This window comes from Schistocerca serialis, chromosome 8 (genome assembly GCF_023864345.2).
Source record: "Schistocerca serialis cubense isolate TAMUIC-IGC-003099 chromosome 8, iqSchSeri2.2, whole genome shotgun sequence".
Taxonomy (NCBI): Eukaryota; Metazoa; Arthropoda; class Insecta; order Orthoptera; family Acrididae; genus Schistocerca; species Schistocerca serialis.
In genome coordinates this window covers 563,067,360-563,082,452 of record NC_064645.1, presented here as the reverse complement: position 1 = coordinate 563,082,452, position 15,093 = coordinate 563,067,360, and the positions used below count along the sequence as shown (strand labels likewise).

Sequence of the window (15,093 nt, the reverse complement as noted above, 5' to 3'; positions counted from 1 at the left end):
AATTAGGCTCATAAACTGACATTTTCAATTAAGAACAACTTTATGTCTCAGGCACAAATTGACTAATGTTTGAATGAGGTTATGTTGACCGAGGTCCAAGCTAACTGCCTGACATCTGCGATCTGTTTCTTTCAACCGCTACTTACCGTTGTCGCCGCCTATCTGCAAACAGCAGAAGCAAAGTTTTACACCTTGTTGTTGTGTGTATCCTCCCCACTGGAAGAGTCAACACATTGACCTTAAATCATCACTTTTAATTCCATCCTGTCATAAAGGTCATTAGGTTATTTCATTGTGCAGCTTGCTTTATTTATCCTCTTAGTGAAGAAAAGACTGCTGACAACTCTTCTAAAAATTAAGACAATGTGTTATACAGTTGCTTTCACTTCCAACATTTGTTATGTAAATATATTATCAGGAAAATACTATGAGATTAGTAATCATTTAATTCAAGTCTTTGTTAGCTTAATATCTGTGCTTAGCTTGTGGAGAAAAGTACTATCTCCTGGTTTGTTACTAAAATCTGCTAATTATTTTAAAAGATATAATTTTGTTAATTTTATGTATCAAGAACTTGCTCTTTCACCTTCTGGAAGATAAAATCACTGTTTGTAAGCTCACACAGGGAAAACATAACATTATGTAAAAGGAGGGTGCTGAGATTTTCCAAAATACGTTTTTTCAGGTTTCTAATAAAATTAACAAAATGTTACATCATTATTGTGTTACATATAAAGATCTTCAAAATAACAGTTTCAGTTTCCTAGTATCAATAGTGTTTAAGTTTGGTCATTTTTATTTCTTGACACTTTCAGTATAATGAGCAATTTTCATTTATTGAAACATGAAAAACATATGAACCATGCATCAAAAGATACGAAATTTTTTATATTACTCTATGGGCACATACAATAAACAAAGAATCTAGCACCATGAGGGCTAAAGCTTTGGTTGATTTGATATGGGCTGTAACATTTTGTAGAATTTAATGAGTTGAACATTGATGTAGTTTTTTCTTGTAATGTTATTACAGGGCCATCAGAGCAAGTCACATATTAGTTTCATCTAGTGGAAGGGCCTGTTTATCAGGGCTCAGGTATTCTTACAACATTGTGAGGGATGGAAGAAGAGTGAATACCGTGCATTCATTTCCAAACAGTACGCAGAAAAATTTGAACTGGCTGAGCCCAGAAGTACTGGAACAGGTCTGCAAGTATATGAAACATACACTAGTGGTGTAATTTATGAAGTAAATGTGTTTTTCATACCTAATGTATGTTCATTTCTTGCAGAACCTCAAAGGTTACAATGAAAGTTCAGATATTTACAGTATTGGCATAACTCTCTGTGAGTTGGCTAATGGTGTGGAACCCTTCTCTGGTATGCCCACAACATTGATGTTAATGGAAAAAGTCCGTGGCTCTGTTCCACAGCTTTTGGATGTCTCCACAGTTTCGTTTTTTAAGGAATATGGGTTTTCTCCTCAGCCTTGTGGTTTGTTGTGCGAGGATGAAGTAACAGAAGAAGAAGAAGATGAAATTAGAGGTAAATAGTCTCTCTCTCTCTCTCTCTCTCTATCTCTCTCTCTCTCTCTCTCTCTCTCCCCCTCCCCCCCCCACTCCCCTCCCTTTCCCACCACTCCCCTCCCTTTCTCACACTCCCTCATTCTCTCCCTCCTCTTCCCCATCCCCTCTCTCTGTTACTTGGTGATAGTTAATTAGCTTAAATGTAGTGGCTACAGTCACAGACGTTTTACAGTAGTAAACAAAAAGAGTCTTAATGGAAATCATCAGTAGTCTTTATAAGTTTCTGCCATTTGGATCTATAATTGTCTTATATGAAAGATGTTAATATAACCTGTCACACACTTTAATAAAGGGCTTTATATAAACACTGAGCTCTTTTTAAACCCAAGTAATAAAAGTACAGTGCAGCACTTCATGTGTTCGTATCGCACATAACAGATTGAGACGTGGAATGACGAATGAGAGGCACTGCTCTATCTGTAATTTTCTGTAGCAGTGAAGAAGTAAATTATGAAAATTTTCGAGTCTTTCAGTAAAACAAATTCTCTTAAGAAGTGTACACTAGGCATTACTTTGTGCGTCAGGCACGAAAGCAAATGTCTGTCTGCCTGTATTTATTTAGTTAAAAGATTTTAATTTACATGTGTTAACTTAATTATTAGATATTCAGACTCCAAAATATAGTCTTGCCTTTTTTCTCTCACAGCTAACAGTTCCAATGGTTTCTAGTACTTATGATGATACTTGTAGTTTTTCTTCAGTGTTGACTGTGAGTTGACAGAGAGAAATTTTAATGTTCATAGCCTTTCCAAATGTATCATCTGTTTGAATGCACCCCCACTCCTTCCTCTCTCTCTCTCTCTCTCTCTCTCTCTCTCTCTCTCTCTCTCTCTCTCACACACACACACACACACCTCACCACAGTGACACTGTGTTACAGCCATGGTAATTTGTGTTTGGGTGTCAGTGTGGATATGTGTGTGTGAATGAGTGTACTTTCTGTGAGAAGAGGAGCCAGGACTCAGTGTTTTAAGCATGAATGGTTCACTTTCTGTTATTTTACATAGTGTCCATCTGGTATTTCCAATATTACTAACAAACAGCCGTGTTATCTGGCTAGATTTGTAAAGGGAAGAAAAACAGTACTAATGATTGTTATGATGCTTAACAATAATAATTGTAGTGTTCCTCTCTCTGTTCTGCTAAAGGTGGAATATCCAAAACAATCATGTTTTGGTTATTGTATCTCTGGATTTATGGACTTTCAGAAAAAATAGAAAAATCTGGAATCGGAATTCTGCCTTACACAATACACTATTAATTTATTGTCATCTTCACTTTGAATGGTCATGTTAGTGGGTCAGTCTCATTCATGAAATCTCTTCTTGGGCTTTCCAAGATTTCTTTTTCTATGTGGTACAAATTTCATGGCCTCACTCTTACATTCTTTCCACATAGTCATTTCATTTACTCTATATATTTACATATTATATGAAACTGTGAAAAGGCCAGGCTGGAATAACAGCAGTAGGGAAAGGATAGATTGCTGTGGATAGATAGGTGCCCACCACATAGGAGGTGTTGAGCTGCAGACAGGCCCAATGAAAAATTTCCCCTCCCACTACAATCACTTTGCCTGGCTGAGACTCAATGTGTTTTTCGTATATTAATATTTGTTATTGGTTCAGATTGTAACTCTTTTCTAGTATCTTTATAACTATGGCAGTATCTGTACTTTTTTTATGACAGTGGACCTTTAAAAATCGGAGAAGTTAGATTCAATCACCTTAATGATATTCTTAAGAGCTTTGAAAGAATGTACAAAATTAGACTATTCATTTGAATTACATAAATCAAAATCCTATAAATAAATATTATGTTGCCAGAAACAGAATTTAGAAACTAATTTCTCCAATATAGTAAAACACAGGTTCCCAAGCTTTTCTTCACCAACATGCAAGTAGTTTCTATAACGGTACGTGGGTTGGTGTTATTGTATGTTCCTTTTATCTCTCTCTGCAGAAAACTGTAGACACTGGGCTCTCAAAATTTATATTACACAGCTTTCGGTACTGTGTCTTATTTATAGAGATTTTAACACACATGGCATTTTGTGGGATAATGTTATTATCTTATTGTCATTTTATGTGTTTTTCTGTTGGTCCTTAGGTGTTTCTGTATTTATGGAGATGTATTCTTCTTTGCATCTAAATGAATGACTATTTGTTTTGTGCCATACATGTCCCTCTTCTTTTATTGGTGAAGCGTGATTTCTGATGTTATTAATCCGTGTGTGTCATCCTGGAGTTCTCTTATCTGGTCAGCTACTCTAAATGACAGATTTTTTGCGTGTTTTTGAACGCATTTATTATGTCACTACACTTTCACTGTGTGTTGACAATCAGCATCTCCATAAATGTAGAATCACCAAAGGAACAATGGAAAAAAATGTAAAACGACAATAAAATAATAATGTTGTCCCACAAAATATGTATTATTCTCCAGTGTCATAAGTCTCCTCATTCACGCTTATCTCCCCTTTTTGAATTTGCCTTACTTTCTTCTACCGTTGCATCAGTATGAGAAATTGAAGCTGAATTAGTGGCGGGTTCTGTAAAAACTGTATCAGCATCAGAATCATTCATGTCAACAGTTTCTTCAGACCAATAAGTAGTACTTTAGGAAAGCTCTCAGCTGTTACCATCCTTCATCTTCCTTGATTTCTCTTTCATAACTCTAATCCTTGGCCTTACCTCTTTTGCTGCCAACTTGCAATCACTACCTCCAAGATAAACTCTACAGTTGGACTCTTTGATGTAGTAAAAAGAGTTAATCCGCTACTATTTTTATCATGTTCAAACCTCCTACAATAGGCAACATCCAAAGAGATTATGTAGATTTGCGGAAAACTTGCACTCATTTTTTGTGGGTTTTATCTTTCTCTGAGCACCTTTTTCAGATTGCGTCATTCTAAATGCAGGTCTGTAAATTTCTTTGAAAATGTGGTAGAGCTCTTCTAGGAAACCTAGCATTCTCCCAAAATATTACACATTCACACGCAACTAAATTATCACTTTTACTGATAGTCGATTTTCAGTTTATGTACGTTATAAAAGAAGACCAGCAAAACCTGTCGATTATATGGTAATTTATGTCCACTGATCTGCTGCTTAACTTCACTGACTAAATAAGTAACTGTTATTACATTTTAAACTAATCACCATGATGTAAATATTCACAATGTCGTAGAATGGAAACACACACACAGCTGAAGGTGGACAGTATGACAGCAGTTGCCACGTGCATAAGCAGTAATAAACAAGCATGTAGCTACATGACACAACTTCTTTGCCACTGGGGCATGAGATCCTTATCTTCAATTTCAACAAAATAGGTCTTAAAAATATTCTTAAAACAAAAGGATATGTAAGGGGGTATGTGTGAAGAAATACAGTGTTTGAAAAATAAAGAGCACCTAATGTATACGCTTTGTTTTTTGCATTTTTGCAATATTTCTACTTGTTAATTGCCACTTCCGTCAACTGCTACATTCCCTTTCTTTCCCATGACCTAAAACTTTCTTGACCAATGGGGGTACGACACCACCTTGGCTTTGCCCCTGGACCTGCCCTCTCCGTGACCTATGCCAGCTTCCCAAGGATAGTATCCCCCACCACGTATAGTTTTGGGTGTGCCTATATTGTTGGCGACACCCCTATTAGATTTCGGCTTCCTAACCAGTGTTCCGTTTTTACTGCAGAGCTTTATGCCGTTCTCCAGGCTGTCCAAGACATCCGTTGCCATCAACGGCTACAGTATATTCTATGCTCGGATTCCTTCAGCTCTCATCTCAACCTCCATGCTCTTTATCCTGTCCACACTCTGGTCTACTGGATTCAGGACTGCTTCCACATGCTCCACTTGAGGGGCGTGTCTGTGGCATTCCTCTGGATCCCAGGGCATGTAGGTATCTGCGGAAGCGAGACAGCTGATGTGGCGGCAAAGGCTGCAGTCTCTTTTCCTCGGCCCACCATCCGCATGGTTCCGTTTGCCAATCTACAGATGGTTTTATGTTGTCATGTTGCTCTTTTATGACACACACATTGGTCTACACTTCCTGATAATAAATTACGGGACGTGAAACCTCTTCCCTGTGCTTGGACCTCTTCCTCCCGGCCTCATTAGCGGGAGGAGGTAATTTCAACTAGACTCTGGATAGGGCACTGTCTCTTTAGCTGTCAACATCTTTTAAGTGACGATCCTCCCCCACTTTGTTCCCACTGCTCTCAACCGTGGACAGTGATACACCTTTTACTTCAGTGCCCCTATCGGAATCCGCTACATGCCCTTTTACAGCTGTTGGCTGATCTGTATTCCCTTTTAGCAGATGACACGCACTCAGCCGATTGTGTCCTTGAGTTTATCAGTGTCAGTGAGATGACATCGGTCATTTGAAGCTCTTTTTCATGGAACACAACCCTTCTTCAATAGCAGTTCTCTCTGTTTTCCTTTCGTTTTTAGTTTCACTCCCTTGAGAGTTTCGATCCCATTGCTGCCAATTTAAAATTCGATTTTTTACCCTTCAGTAAGCCACAGAATGGGCACTTACGACTGTAGCAGTTTTGCACCCTAAAACCATAATTTAAAAAAAAAAACAATTGTTGTATTACATCGTGATATAGTCTTTGCTATCTTCAGTGATGTTAATGAATTTCAGCTTAGTTATAAAGTGGAATCCCACAGATTGCACATTCACTTGTGTATTGCCCTGCTTGAGTTTCCATGCTTTCTACACTGTGCACTACAATATGCACTGAGATCTGTTCCTCAACTTTGCACCGACTGGAGTATGCCTTTGCGATGTTTGTTACAAAATTTTAAAGCTGTTTATAGTATGGAGATAACCTAAAACTATGAACCACATACATAATTGTTTAATTACCTTAATCACAAACACATTTCCCATAGCTTCAGAAAAGAAGATAACTTTTTCTTGTATTTGGCTCTGTACAAGATGGCAGCCAGTCAAGGAATATTTTAGGGAATTGATTTAAGAAATTTATTTCAAAGGCCCAGTGGAATCTTTACAAGTTTTCCCCCAGAGTAATTCATACCACGTCTATGGGACACAAGTCACTTGCCTTTCAAAACTGAGGTGGTTCTGTCCAGTTAAAGTGGCTGACAGGAGACGCCCTGAGCCCTCTGCTGCAACTGTTAGCGAATTTATGCCTCTTGTAATCCAGACCTCGAGCAGAACAGACGTCTTTTTGGAAAGCAGAGCCTTTGGCTCTGCCTTTCATGACTGGCCACCAACATAAGTTAACATGAACAGTTTCCTCTTCTGTTGCCCATTTTAATTAATTATTCGACCTCCTAGGCTGGCCTAAACCTGTTAACTTCTGACCCTAGGCGTGCCCTTTGTACTCTGTATATTGAAATATATCGTGTTCATTGTACTTAATTTCCTGTTTTGTCATTTAACGGCATCTCTGGATGCCCGCTATCAAATCCTGACTGCTTAACTTCCTGCACACTGTCGCCACGAGGCATATTTAACAGCCTTCTTCCCCCTTCCCTCCCAAGCTATACATTAACATCGGTTGCAGAAGTCCCTCGTAAACTTCCCCTAACTCTACAGCTCACTGCGGGACTTTTGTAACCTGGAGTAATAGGTAACAATGCTTGCAGGAAACCCAGTGGTTGCTTGTTCAGACCACCGCTCAGGTAACATCAGGCCTCACTTGAATTGTAATGCACAGAGATTGTGAAGCTACCAAGCCTGCTGAGGCTCATTAGAAATTCGCAAGGCTAAATCAAAAATATTGCATAAATTGTATTTGTGAATCCAAGCAAGGGACATTTTTAAACTTTGTTTCCATGAGTCTCACCATTGCTTTCAGTTTATGCTGGGTGAACAGTGCTTACCTTGAGTTGTTGAGTAGATGTCACTAGTTGGCATCTATCTGAAAGCTTCTGGCAGTTCAGGTTATTCACCATTGTGATGACTGTGACATCTGGGCCAAAACATTCTGTGATTATTTATGCTACCCTTTATTGTACATTTTCAATATTCCCTATTAGTTCTATTTCTTATGGGCCCCACACACCTCAATAATATTTTAGATTTGTTTGCACAATTGTTTTATGATCTAGCTCTTTTTGCTGCATTTTCCTAGCATTCTTCCAATGAGCTGAATTCTGCCATCTGCTATACCTGTAATTGAACCTTTACATGATGATTCCAGCTGTGATCCACTTATATTGTAGTTGTGGGAGACAACAATCATGCTTTTTGTTAAGTGCACAACTTTACATTTCTGAATATTTAAAGCAGATTATCAGTCTTTGCTCAACTTTGAAATCTTACGAGGTGAGTGAATATTTTTACAGCTTATTTCAGAAACTACTTTGTAATAGATAACTGCAAACCGTTTAAAGTTTAATATTGTCTGGCAGGTCATTCATATACAACAAGAACAGCAATGGTACCGACCAACTTTTCTGGGGCCTACATGAAATTACTTTGTCTGCTGATGGCTCTCCAACCATGATAACATGCTATGTCCTCCCTACCAAAAACTCCTCAGTCCAATCACTAATCTTGTTTGATACCCCATATCATCATACTTGGGTAATGAGGGTTGGTGTGGTAAAAAGTAAAATGCTTTTTGGAAGTCGAGAAATGTGGCATCAACCTGATTGCCATTATTCATGGCTTTCATTATATTGTGATATTAAAGCGTGTGGGTTTTGGTGGCCCATATGTTTTTGGAATCCCTGCTGGATGTCATAGAGATCATTGCATTTGAATTCACAGAGAGAGGTCCCGAGCAGTGGAATCAACTTTTTGAAACTATCTGTATGGTGATGTAGTTTACAAGATCCTAGGTATCACACCCTGCAGCCATTCACCTCGGTGGGCCATTGTTCGCGAGTAATCAATGAAAAAATTTCAGAATTTCATGGAATGCACTACAACTTTAATGGCGTAATGGCTACAATACTAGTTCCATATGTCAGAGGTTGTGGGTTTGAATCTGTAAGATGCACTGAAAATTTATATTTAAAGCCTTCATTGAAATAACATTGATCATAGTTTTTATTTAGTTATTGGGTTTTAATGTAATTTTTTTATTTCTATTCCTTTGACATATAATTTTTAATCACCTTATTAACTTTTTTACTTGCCCTCATTTTTTCTTCCCATCATTCTTTATCTATCATAATATTTCAAAATTTGAAAATGCCATTCTATTGGTTAAAAAACAAAAGATGAAATAATCTATTTATATATGTGCAGCGGTGTCAAAAATATGATTTTTGCTGCAAGATTTCCATTTTCTTGTTTGGTAATCATCATACGAACATTTGAAATGTAAGTTCTTAAGACATACTATTTAGGCAATTTCAAGAAAATGACAGTAGAAATTTCATGCATTGAGTAAGTACCAGAACATTGCGACTCTGAGCATGAGGTGGTGGTGTCAAAGTGGTTAGCACCCCTCCAAACACTGAAGATATTCTTGACCATGTGATACTATTTCGTATCTATGACACTTGAAAGATAATATAATGAAGAAATATGTGTATTTGCATGTACTTTTATTGAATTTCCATATTATTTGACTGTTTACCGATTTTTAATTACTACAAGAATATAACTATTGGCAAGTAAATGAACAAATGCAAAATGTTTTCCCAAGCATGTATGCCTGTTGTGAATTGTGAAATCCCTTACACCTGCAATTGGATAAGGCACCCAGAACTGCTTTGGAGCTGGACGCTTCAACCTGCAGACTTAGACACAGGCTCCCTTCAGCAGCTAATGTGGATAGCGGTAAAATTTAGTGTATGTGTGAATTTTTTGCAAATCACAAAATTGGAGGTGACACTCCAGAGTCTTCAGCTACTACAGATGATGAATGTCATGAAGATTCAATGCATAATGCACTTGCAAAATTCAATTAAAAGATGCCTTCATTCACTGTGATAGTTTTCTTGAAGAAGCTGACCTCGTTGGTACAGAATCATCAGCAACAATTTCTGCAGGTGCAATGGCAATTGGAGAAGAATTTTATCAATCTACTGTCAGTGTTAGGAGGAAAGACATTTATTACTGATGAGGACCCCATTCATTCCGACGAAGTAGCTGAAGAAAGCCTATTATGTGAAACTGAAGATTTTTGCGACTGTGAGGATTACACCTCCAGTTTTGCAGTAAAATGTAGATGATGTGATTTTCAAAAAATTCACACTTACACTAGTCTCACTGCTACTCAAGTTAAGTGCCAAATGGGGCCTTTTCTGTGTCTGTACGTCAAAGCATCCAGGTATGCAGCAGTTCTGGGTACATTACACAATTGCAGGTGTAAGTGATTTCACGATTCATGACAGGCATGCACATTTGGGGAACATTATGCGTTTTTTCATTTCATTCTCTATAGTTATAAATGTAATATTTTTTTGTGATAACTGTAATCAGAATACAGCCAAATTACTTGGCAATTCAATACAGGTGCATAAAAATACACATGTTTGTTCATTATATTGCCTTTGAAATGCCATATATATATTAAATAATATGACATAATCAAGAGTATGATGAGTGTTGAAAAAATAGGCATTGGGAAAAAAAAGGGACGAGCAGGACTTGATCCATGGTTCCACGGACTACGAAATTAGAACACTATCCACTTGGATGCTATCCCATCATGCTCAGAGTTGCAACACACCGGTACTTATTCAGCACACAAAACTTCTATTGTGAATTCCCCTTAATTGCCTAAGTAGTATGCCGTACTACCCTTGCACGTAATGTTGTCCAAATGGATTACTAAAAGTGTACAAATTTTAAAGTAAATCCATGATCCAAACAGTGTGGCCTTCCCTTGTAATTAGTTCTCAGAGAAGACTTATAGTATTGTTTCACAAGACGTCTTACCACATCTACCATTTACAAAACTGTAGTTATCCAAACCAGTTGTTGAACATTATAATCTCTTCTAACGATGACAGTATGATTCGGGAGTGTATGTGTTAGTGGGCAGAGAATTTCTTTAAGCTTTTGGTTTTATCTGGCATTGACCCATTGGAAATATGTAAACAAAATAAAAATGAGAAAAATGTCATTTTGAGTGACCATTGTATCTAGTAGTATTGTGGCCATGGATATTCAATTTGAGGAAGAGTACATTCAGAAGTACACCAATGGGGAATATTACATGCAAGATGGTTTCTGTTCACATTACAGTGCTGAAATGCTGGAAATGTGTGATGTGCATGGAATGTGATTGACTTATAACCATGTGTTTTTTTTTTTTCCAAAATTTTAGTCTCAATTGAATTAAGTCAGACAAACAATTTCTTTTCTTCTTTTCTCCACTTTGAAGTTTGACCGAATTATCTGACTTTCCATTATTACAATTGACCACACACACACACACACACACACACACACACACACTCTCTCTCTCTCTCTCTCTCTCTCTCTCTCTCTCTCTCTCTCTCTCTCTCTCTCTCTCTCTAAACAATTCCAGGATCATAAAGAAAAGAATTATGTACATCCATCATTTGAGTCTTAAGTTGTAATCTTGAGTTTGTACAAAAATTCCATAGAAAAAGCACATTCAGACTTTCTCTAATTTTCCAATTTTTTGGACAACTTTTCTAACTTTTTTTTCCCGAAAAAGGTTATTTGAACCGCTACGAACATTCTTAAAAGAAAATTAGCCATGTGTGTCCAGCCCTGCTCAATTGATGCTCTTACCAACAAACATAATTTTATTTTTATTTGTATAAATGATGAATTTGGTTCCCAGTATTGTTGTCTGGTGACACCAAAGTCACTTTTGTATGTTCTTATGCTTAAACCATGAGCTAGAGAATGTCGTGTTAAGTGGTGCTTCGGAATTTATCAGGTGGAGTGCATTGTTATTACTCTCTTTATGGAGGCTGTGTTTACCAGTGGTAGGGGAGAAGATCCATTCTTGCCATACCTTACTGTACATATCTCCTATCACAATTTTATATCATTTTTTTTTAACACTGTCAATAAGCTTGCTCCATTCCCTGACAGAAAGTATCCTCGTCTTCCCCTCAGCAGGGGCATGTGCATTTAAGAGCCTGCAGTTTTTCCATTTTATTTGTATCCTTGGACTTATTGCTTTAAATCCTATTACTAGTAGTTCAGTGCTTTGGTTATAAATACCACACCAAATTTGTCTTCACTATTGTGGCTGCTTTAGTACATAGTACACTGGTGTTTCTGGAACACATTTTGTCCAGTCTATCTTGCCTTTTGCAAGGCTGTGGTAGCCATTTTGTAAGTTTTTGGTGTTCCATTCAGACTTCCAAAGGCTCCATTTTTGTATAATGTCAGTGTGTTCCATGATCAAATTCTCATATTCCTTGTTAGTTTGCCATGTCTTCAGCATAACATCCATCTGGCTGTATTTCCCTGATATTTCGCAATAAGACTTTTTCTAGGTATTGGTTATTAGCCCTTATTCCAACCCCCTATTCTTCGGAAGACCATTTCCCCCACTCTCGTATGCCCCGACCTTGTTTCTCACTGAGGTTAGGTATCTAATCCTCCATAGGTTTGCTCAGGTTTTTGCTAGTTTGGCTAAACAGCCCATACCAACAAAATATAGATGTACAACTAAATAACACTGAGAATGATTGCGGTTGTTATCAGATCAACACCTCCAGAATGGCTAAGACACATTCCACCTCCTCAACTGTGATGCATAAATGCAGTCATTAATGAATATAATAAAAATCTACCAATCCATCAAGATACTGATGATGCAAATCACAAAAGACTCTGCTCTAGATGACCATCCATAGTAAACACAAGGGTCGCTGTGGAAGGCAAGTTCAATCTCACTAATGCATAGACTCAAGAATGTACTGAACAACAAAATAATAATATGCTGTCACCTGAAAACTGCTAGGATTTGACTTTCCACGCCAAATGTGGTCAGTGCTAAACAGAATTAGAACCCAACAGGGCAGATGTGCTAATTTTTTACACAAAGGGGGTTAGCATCCATCACCACTTTGTGATTGTGGAGAACCACAGGCCATCACACCACAGAAGAATGTCCCACAAGATCATAAGGTGTTAAGACCAGTAGACTTCCTGGTGGTAACTCCCAGGTTGACAGATTACATAAATATTCTGTTTGTTTATAAGATATTGTATATATTATGCTCTACACTCTAAGTGTTAGAAAACCATATGATAAATAAATAAATAATGCAGGTGAGTCAGAAAAAAAGCTTATAATGTATGAATATAGTATTAGTGGTGTATTTCTTGAAAGTCACATCGATTTAATATCTAGGCGTTACATTGCAAAGTGATATGAAATGGAATGAGCATATAAGCTCGGTAATAGGGAAGATAAATTGTCTGGTTTATTGAGAGAATTTTAAGAAGGTGTAGCTCATCTATAATGGAGACTGCATATAGTACATGAGTGTGACCATTCTTGTGCACTGTTGAAGTGATTGGGATATCATGCCCAAAATTAGTTTAGATTTACTGGAATAAAAGAAAGACTCTGTCCAAGGTCATGCATTCAAATTGGTGTTTGATAATTAATACCAACTTTAAATGTCAATTAATGTGGATGCACTTCAAATGGGCAGTCATGGCTACTGTGTGGTTTTCTTTGATTGTGTTCTCAGTACCTGGTTACCAGAAAGATTCAGCATGTTCGTTCAGAATAGGTTGTGACTTATGTATTAGCGTTCCTGTATCCTTGTGAGATGTTCCTTGGATGAATAAAAATTAATAAATAGAAGTTATATTGAGGACACTGGAATAAGTGTTATCTGAATGGTCTTAAAAACTGTCTAGTGTGTATGCCCAGCGGACACTAATGTCCAGATGACACAAGACTCAATTCATTCACCTGTTTACCAGGGTACATATTAATTCAGAGAAACAATCTAGCAGATCAACAACCAGAGAGTGTTGCATAGGATGTTGTCATGATTTTCTTCTACTTTGGTACTAGTATTTTAGTTTGTGACTTTGGTTATTTGTTTATTGATGCTAATGGCAATGCTTTGTGTGCCTCAATATAAATAATGAAAAACAACAATCAGAAACTCAGTTGTCTGCTTTTGTGCGAAGAATTCTGATTGCTGTTACACATGTAGGTATATCTTATTCTCCAACTACTGCATCATACACTCTGTTTCCCTGACAAGGAAAGACCAGAAATGTGTTTGCTAGTTCTTGCACAATGAAGACCGTGCTGTTACTGCCAAAGAGGTAACCATCTACAGCAAAGAATAAAATTTTATTTAGTGTCCCTGTAGGCCACAGGAGTGTATGCCATTGCAGAGAGCACTTGTAAAAGACATAGAAGTGTAGGTGGAATTACATTTATTGTGAATGAGTGTTACCATAATATTAAAGGAACTTCATTTGCTTGGGAACTTCTCACATTAAGTGAGAATAATTTGTCCTTGTCATGTTAGCCACATAAATAAATGGGAGCATTTTGTGATCAGGTGATAGGGCAGAATGAAATATTTTCTGCAGAAGATAGTGCACAGTAGTAATGCTAGTGTATTGGCTGATAGAAACCAAATGTGATGAAGATGAAAAGGATAAAGGCAACAGGAAGTGGAAATAAAATATGTAATACTAATTTAACTTGGTAACCTGATACAACATCCTGGTTAGTCCAAAATACCCATTTTTGTCCCTAATGTTCTGTTATTTCCACCTGGGGTAATCCTTTCTATAATAGTATTTTTTGCATTCTTTACTGTAGTCTGACACATGTTGCTCAACTCCAATCTTGGTAAATCTGTATAAATGGATTAACATAGCTATTCGAAGCTGAATTGATCTTATCAGTTTAAATGTTGTGAGTTCTATACAGTTAATTTAAGATGACTGGCTTTTGGTCAGATGATTGAGCAGTGCGAAAAAAATTACACATTTGATTTTTGTTCAAATTTTCATAGCCCAATGAAGAAGGGAAATGGACAAATGACAAATAGGATACAAAATTGACCAGCAAGAGCTCTAATATTGCCCAAAAAATAAGTAAATAAATAAAATAAAAAATTACTTGCTTGAAAGTGATCAGTGTAATTAAGAAACACTGAATTAGTGATTTGAGGGAAAATTGAAATATTTCACGATCAGCTGCTTCCAGCTACGTAAATGAGGTGCCGAGAAGTTCATTGTTTCAAGGCCTAGTTATTTTGTGCATAAAAAGCCACATGGGTGTAGAAATTCCGGAATTCTTTTCTTCTGTCTTTCATGTTGAAAAAATAAATATCGGATTACAGCATAAACTGAAACTTCTTTGTTTTCTTGTGATCTAATACTGTAACAATAATAGAATATTGATCAATATTTAGATACATTGTTTCATGATTTCTGAACAAAACTTGAACATTTAAAAAGCAAATGAAAATTAGAGTACAAATGTTATGTGAAATGATTTGGTAAATAGTAAGAAATAAAATAGATTAGAAAAATATTTAATGCGCCACATTCACTTGGCATGATTTCTAGAATCATTCAGAGACACAT

The 15,093-nt window shown here is 37.0% G+C and overlaps 1 protein-coding gene across 3 annotated transcripts in view; it reads left to right on the top strand.

Moving 5' to 3' along the window:
* Positions 1-15,093, top strand: part of LOC126416249 (STE20-related kinase adapter protein alpha) — a 34,185-nt gene that overhangs the window by 12,866 nt on the left and 6,226 nt on the right. For all 3 annotated transcript variants that reach the window (XM_050083872.1, XM_050083873.1, XM_050083871.1), the window contains exons 4-5: positions 1,034-1,205; positions 1,293-1,545. In XM_050083872.1, coding sequence (XP_049939829.1) covers positions 1,034-1,205; positions 1,293-1,545 — 425 coding nt within the window. The remainder of the gene's footprint in view (positions 1-1,033; positions 1,206-1,292; positions 1,546-15,093) is intronic.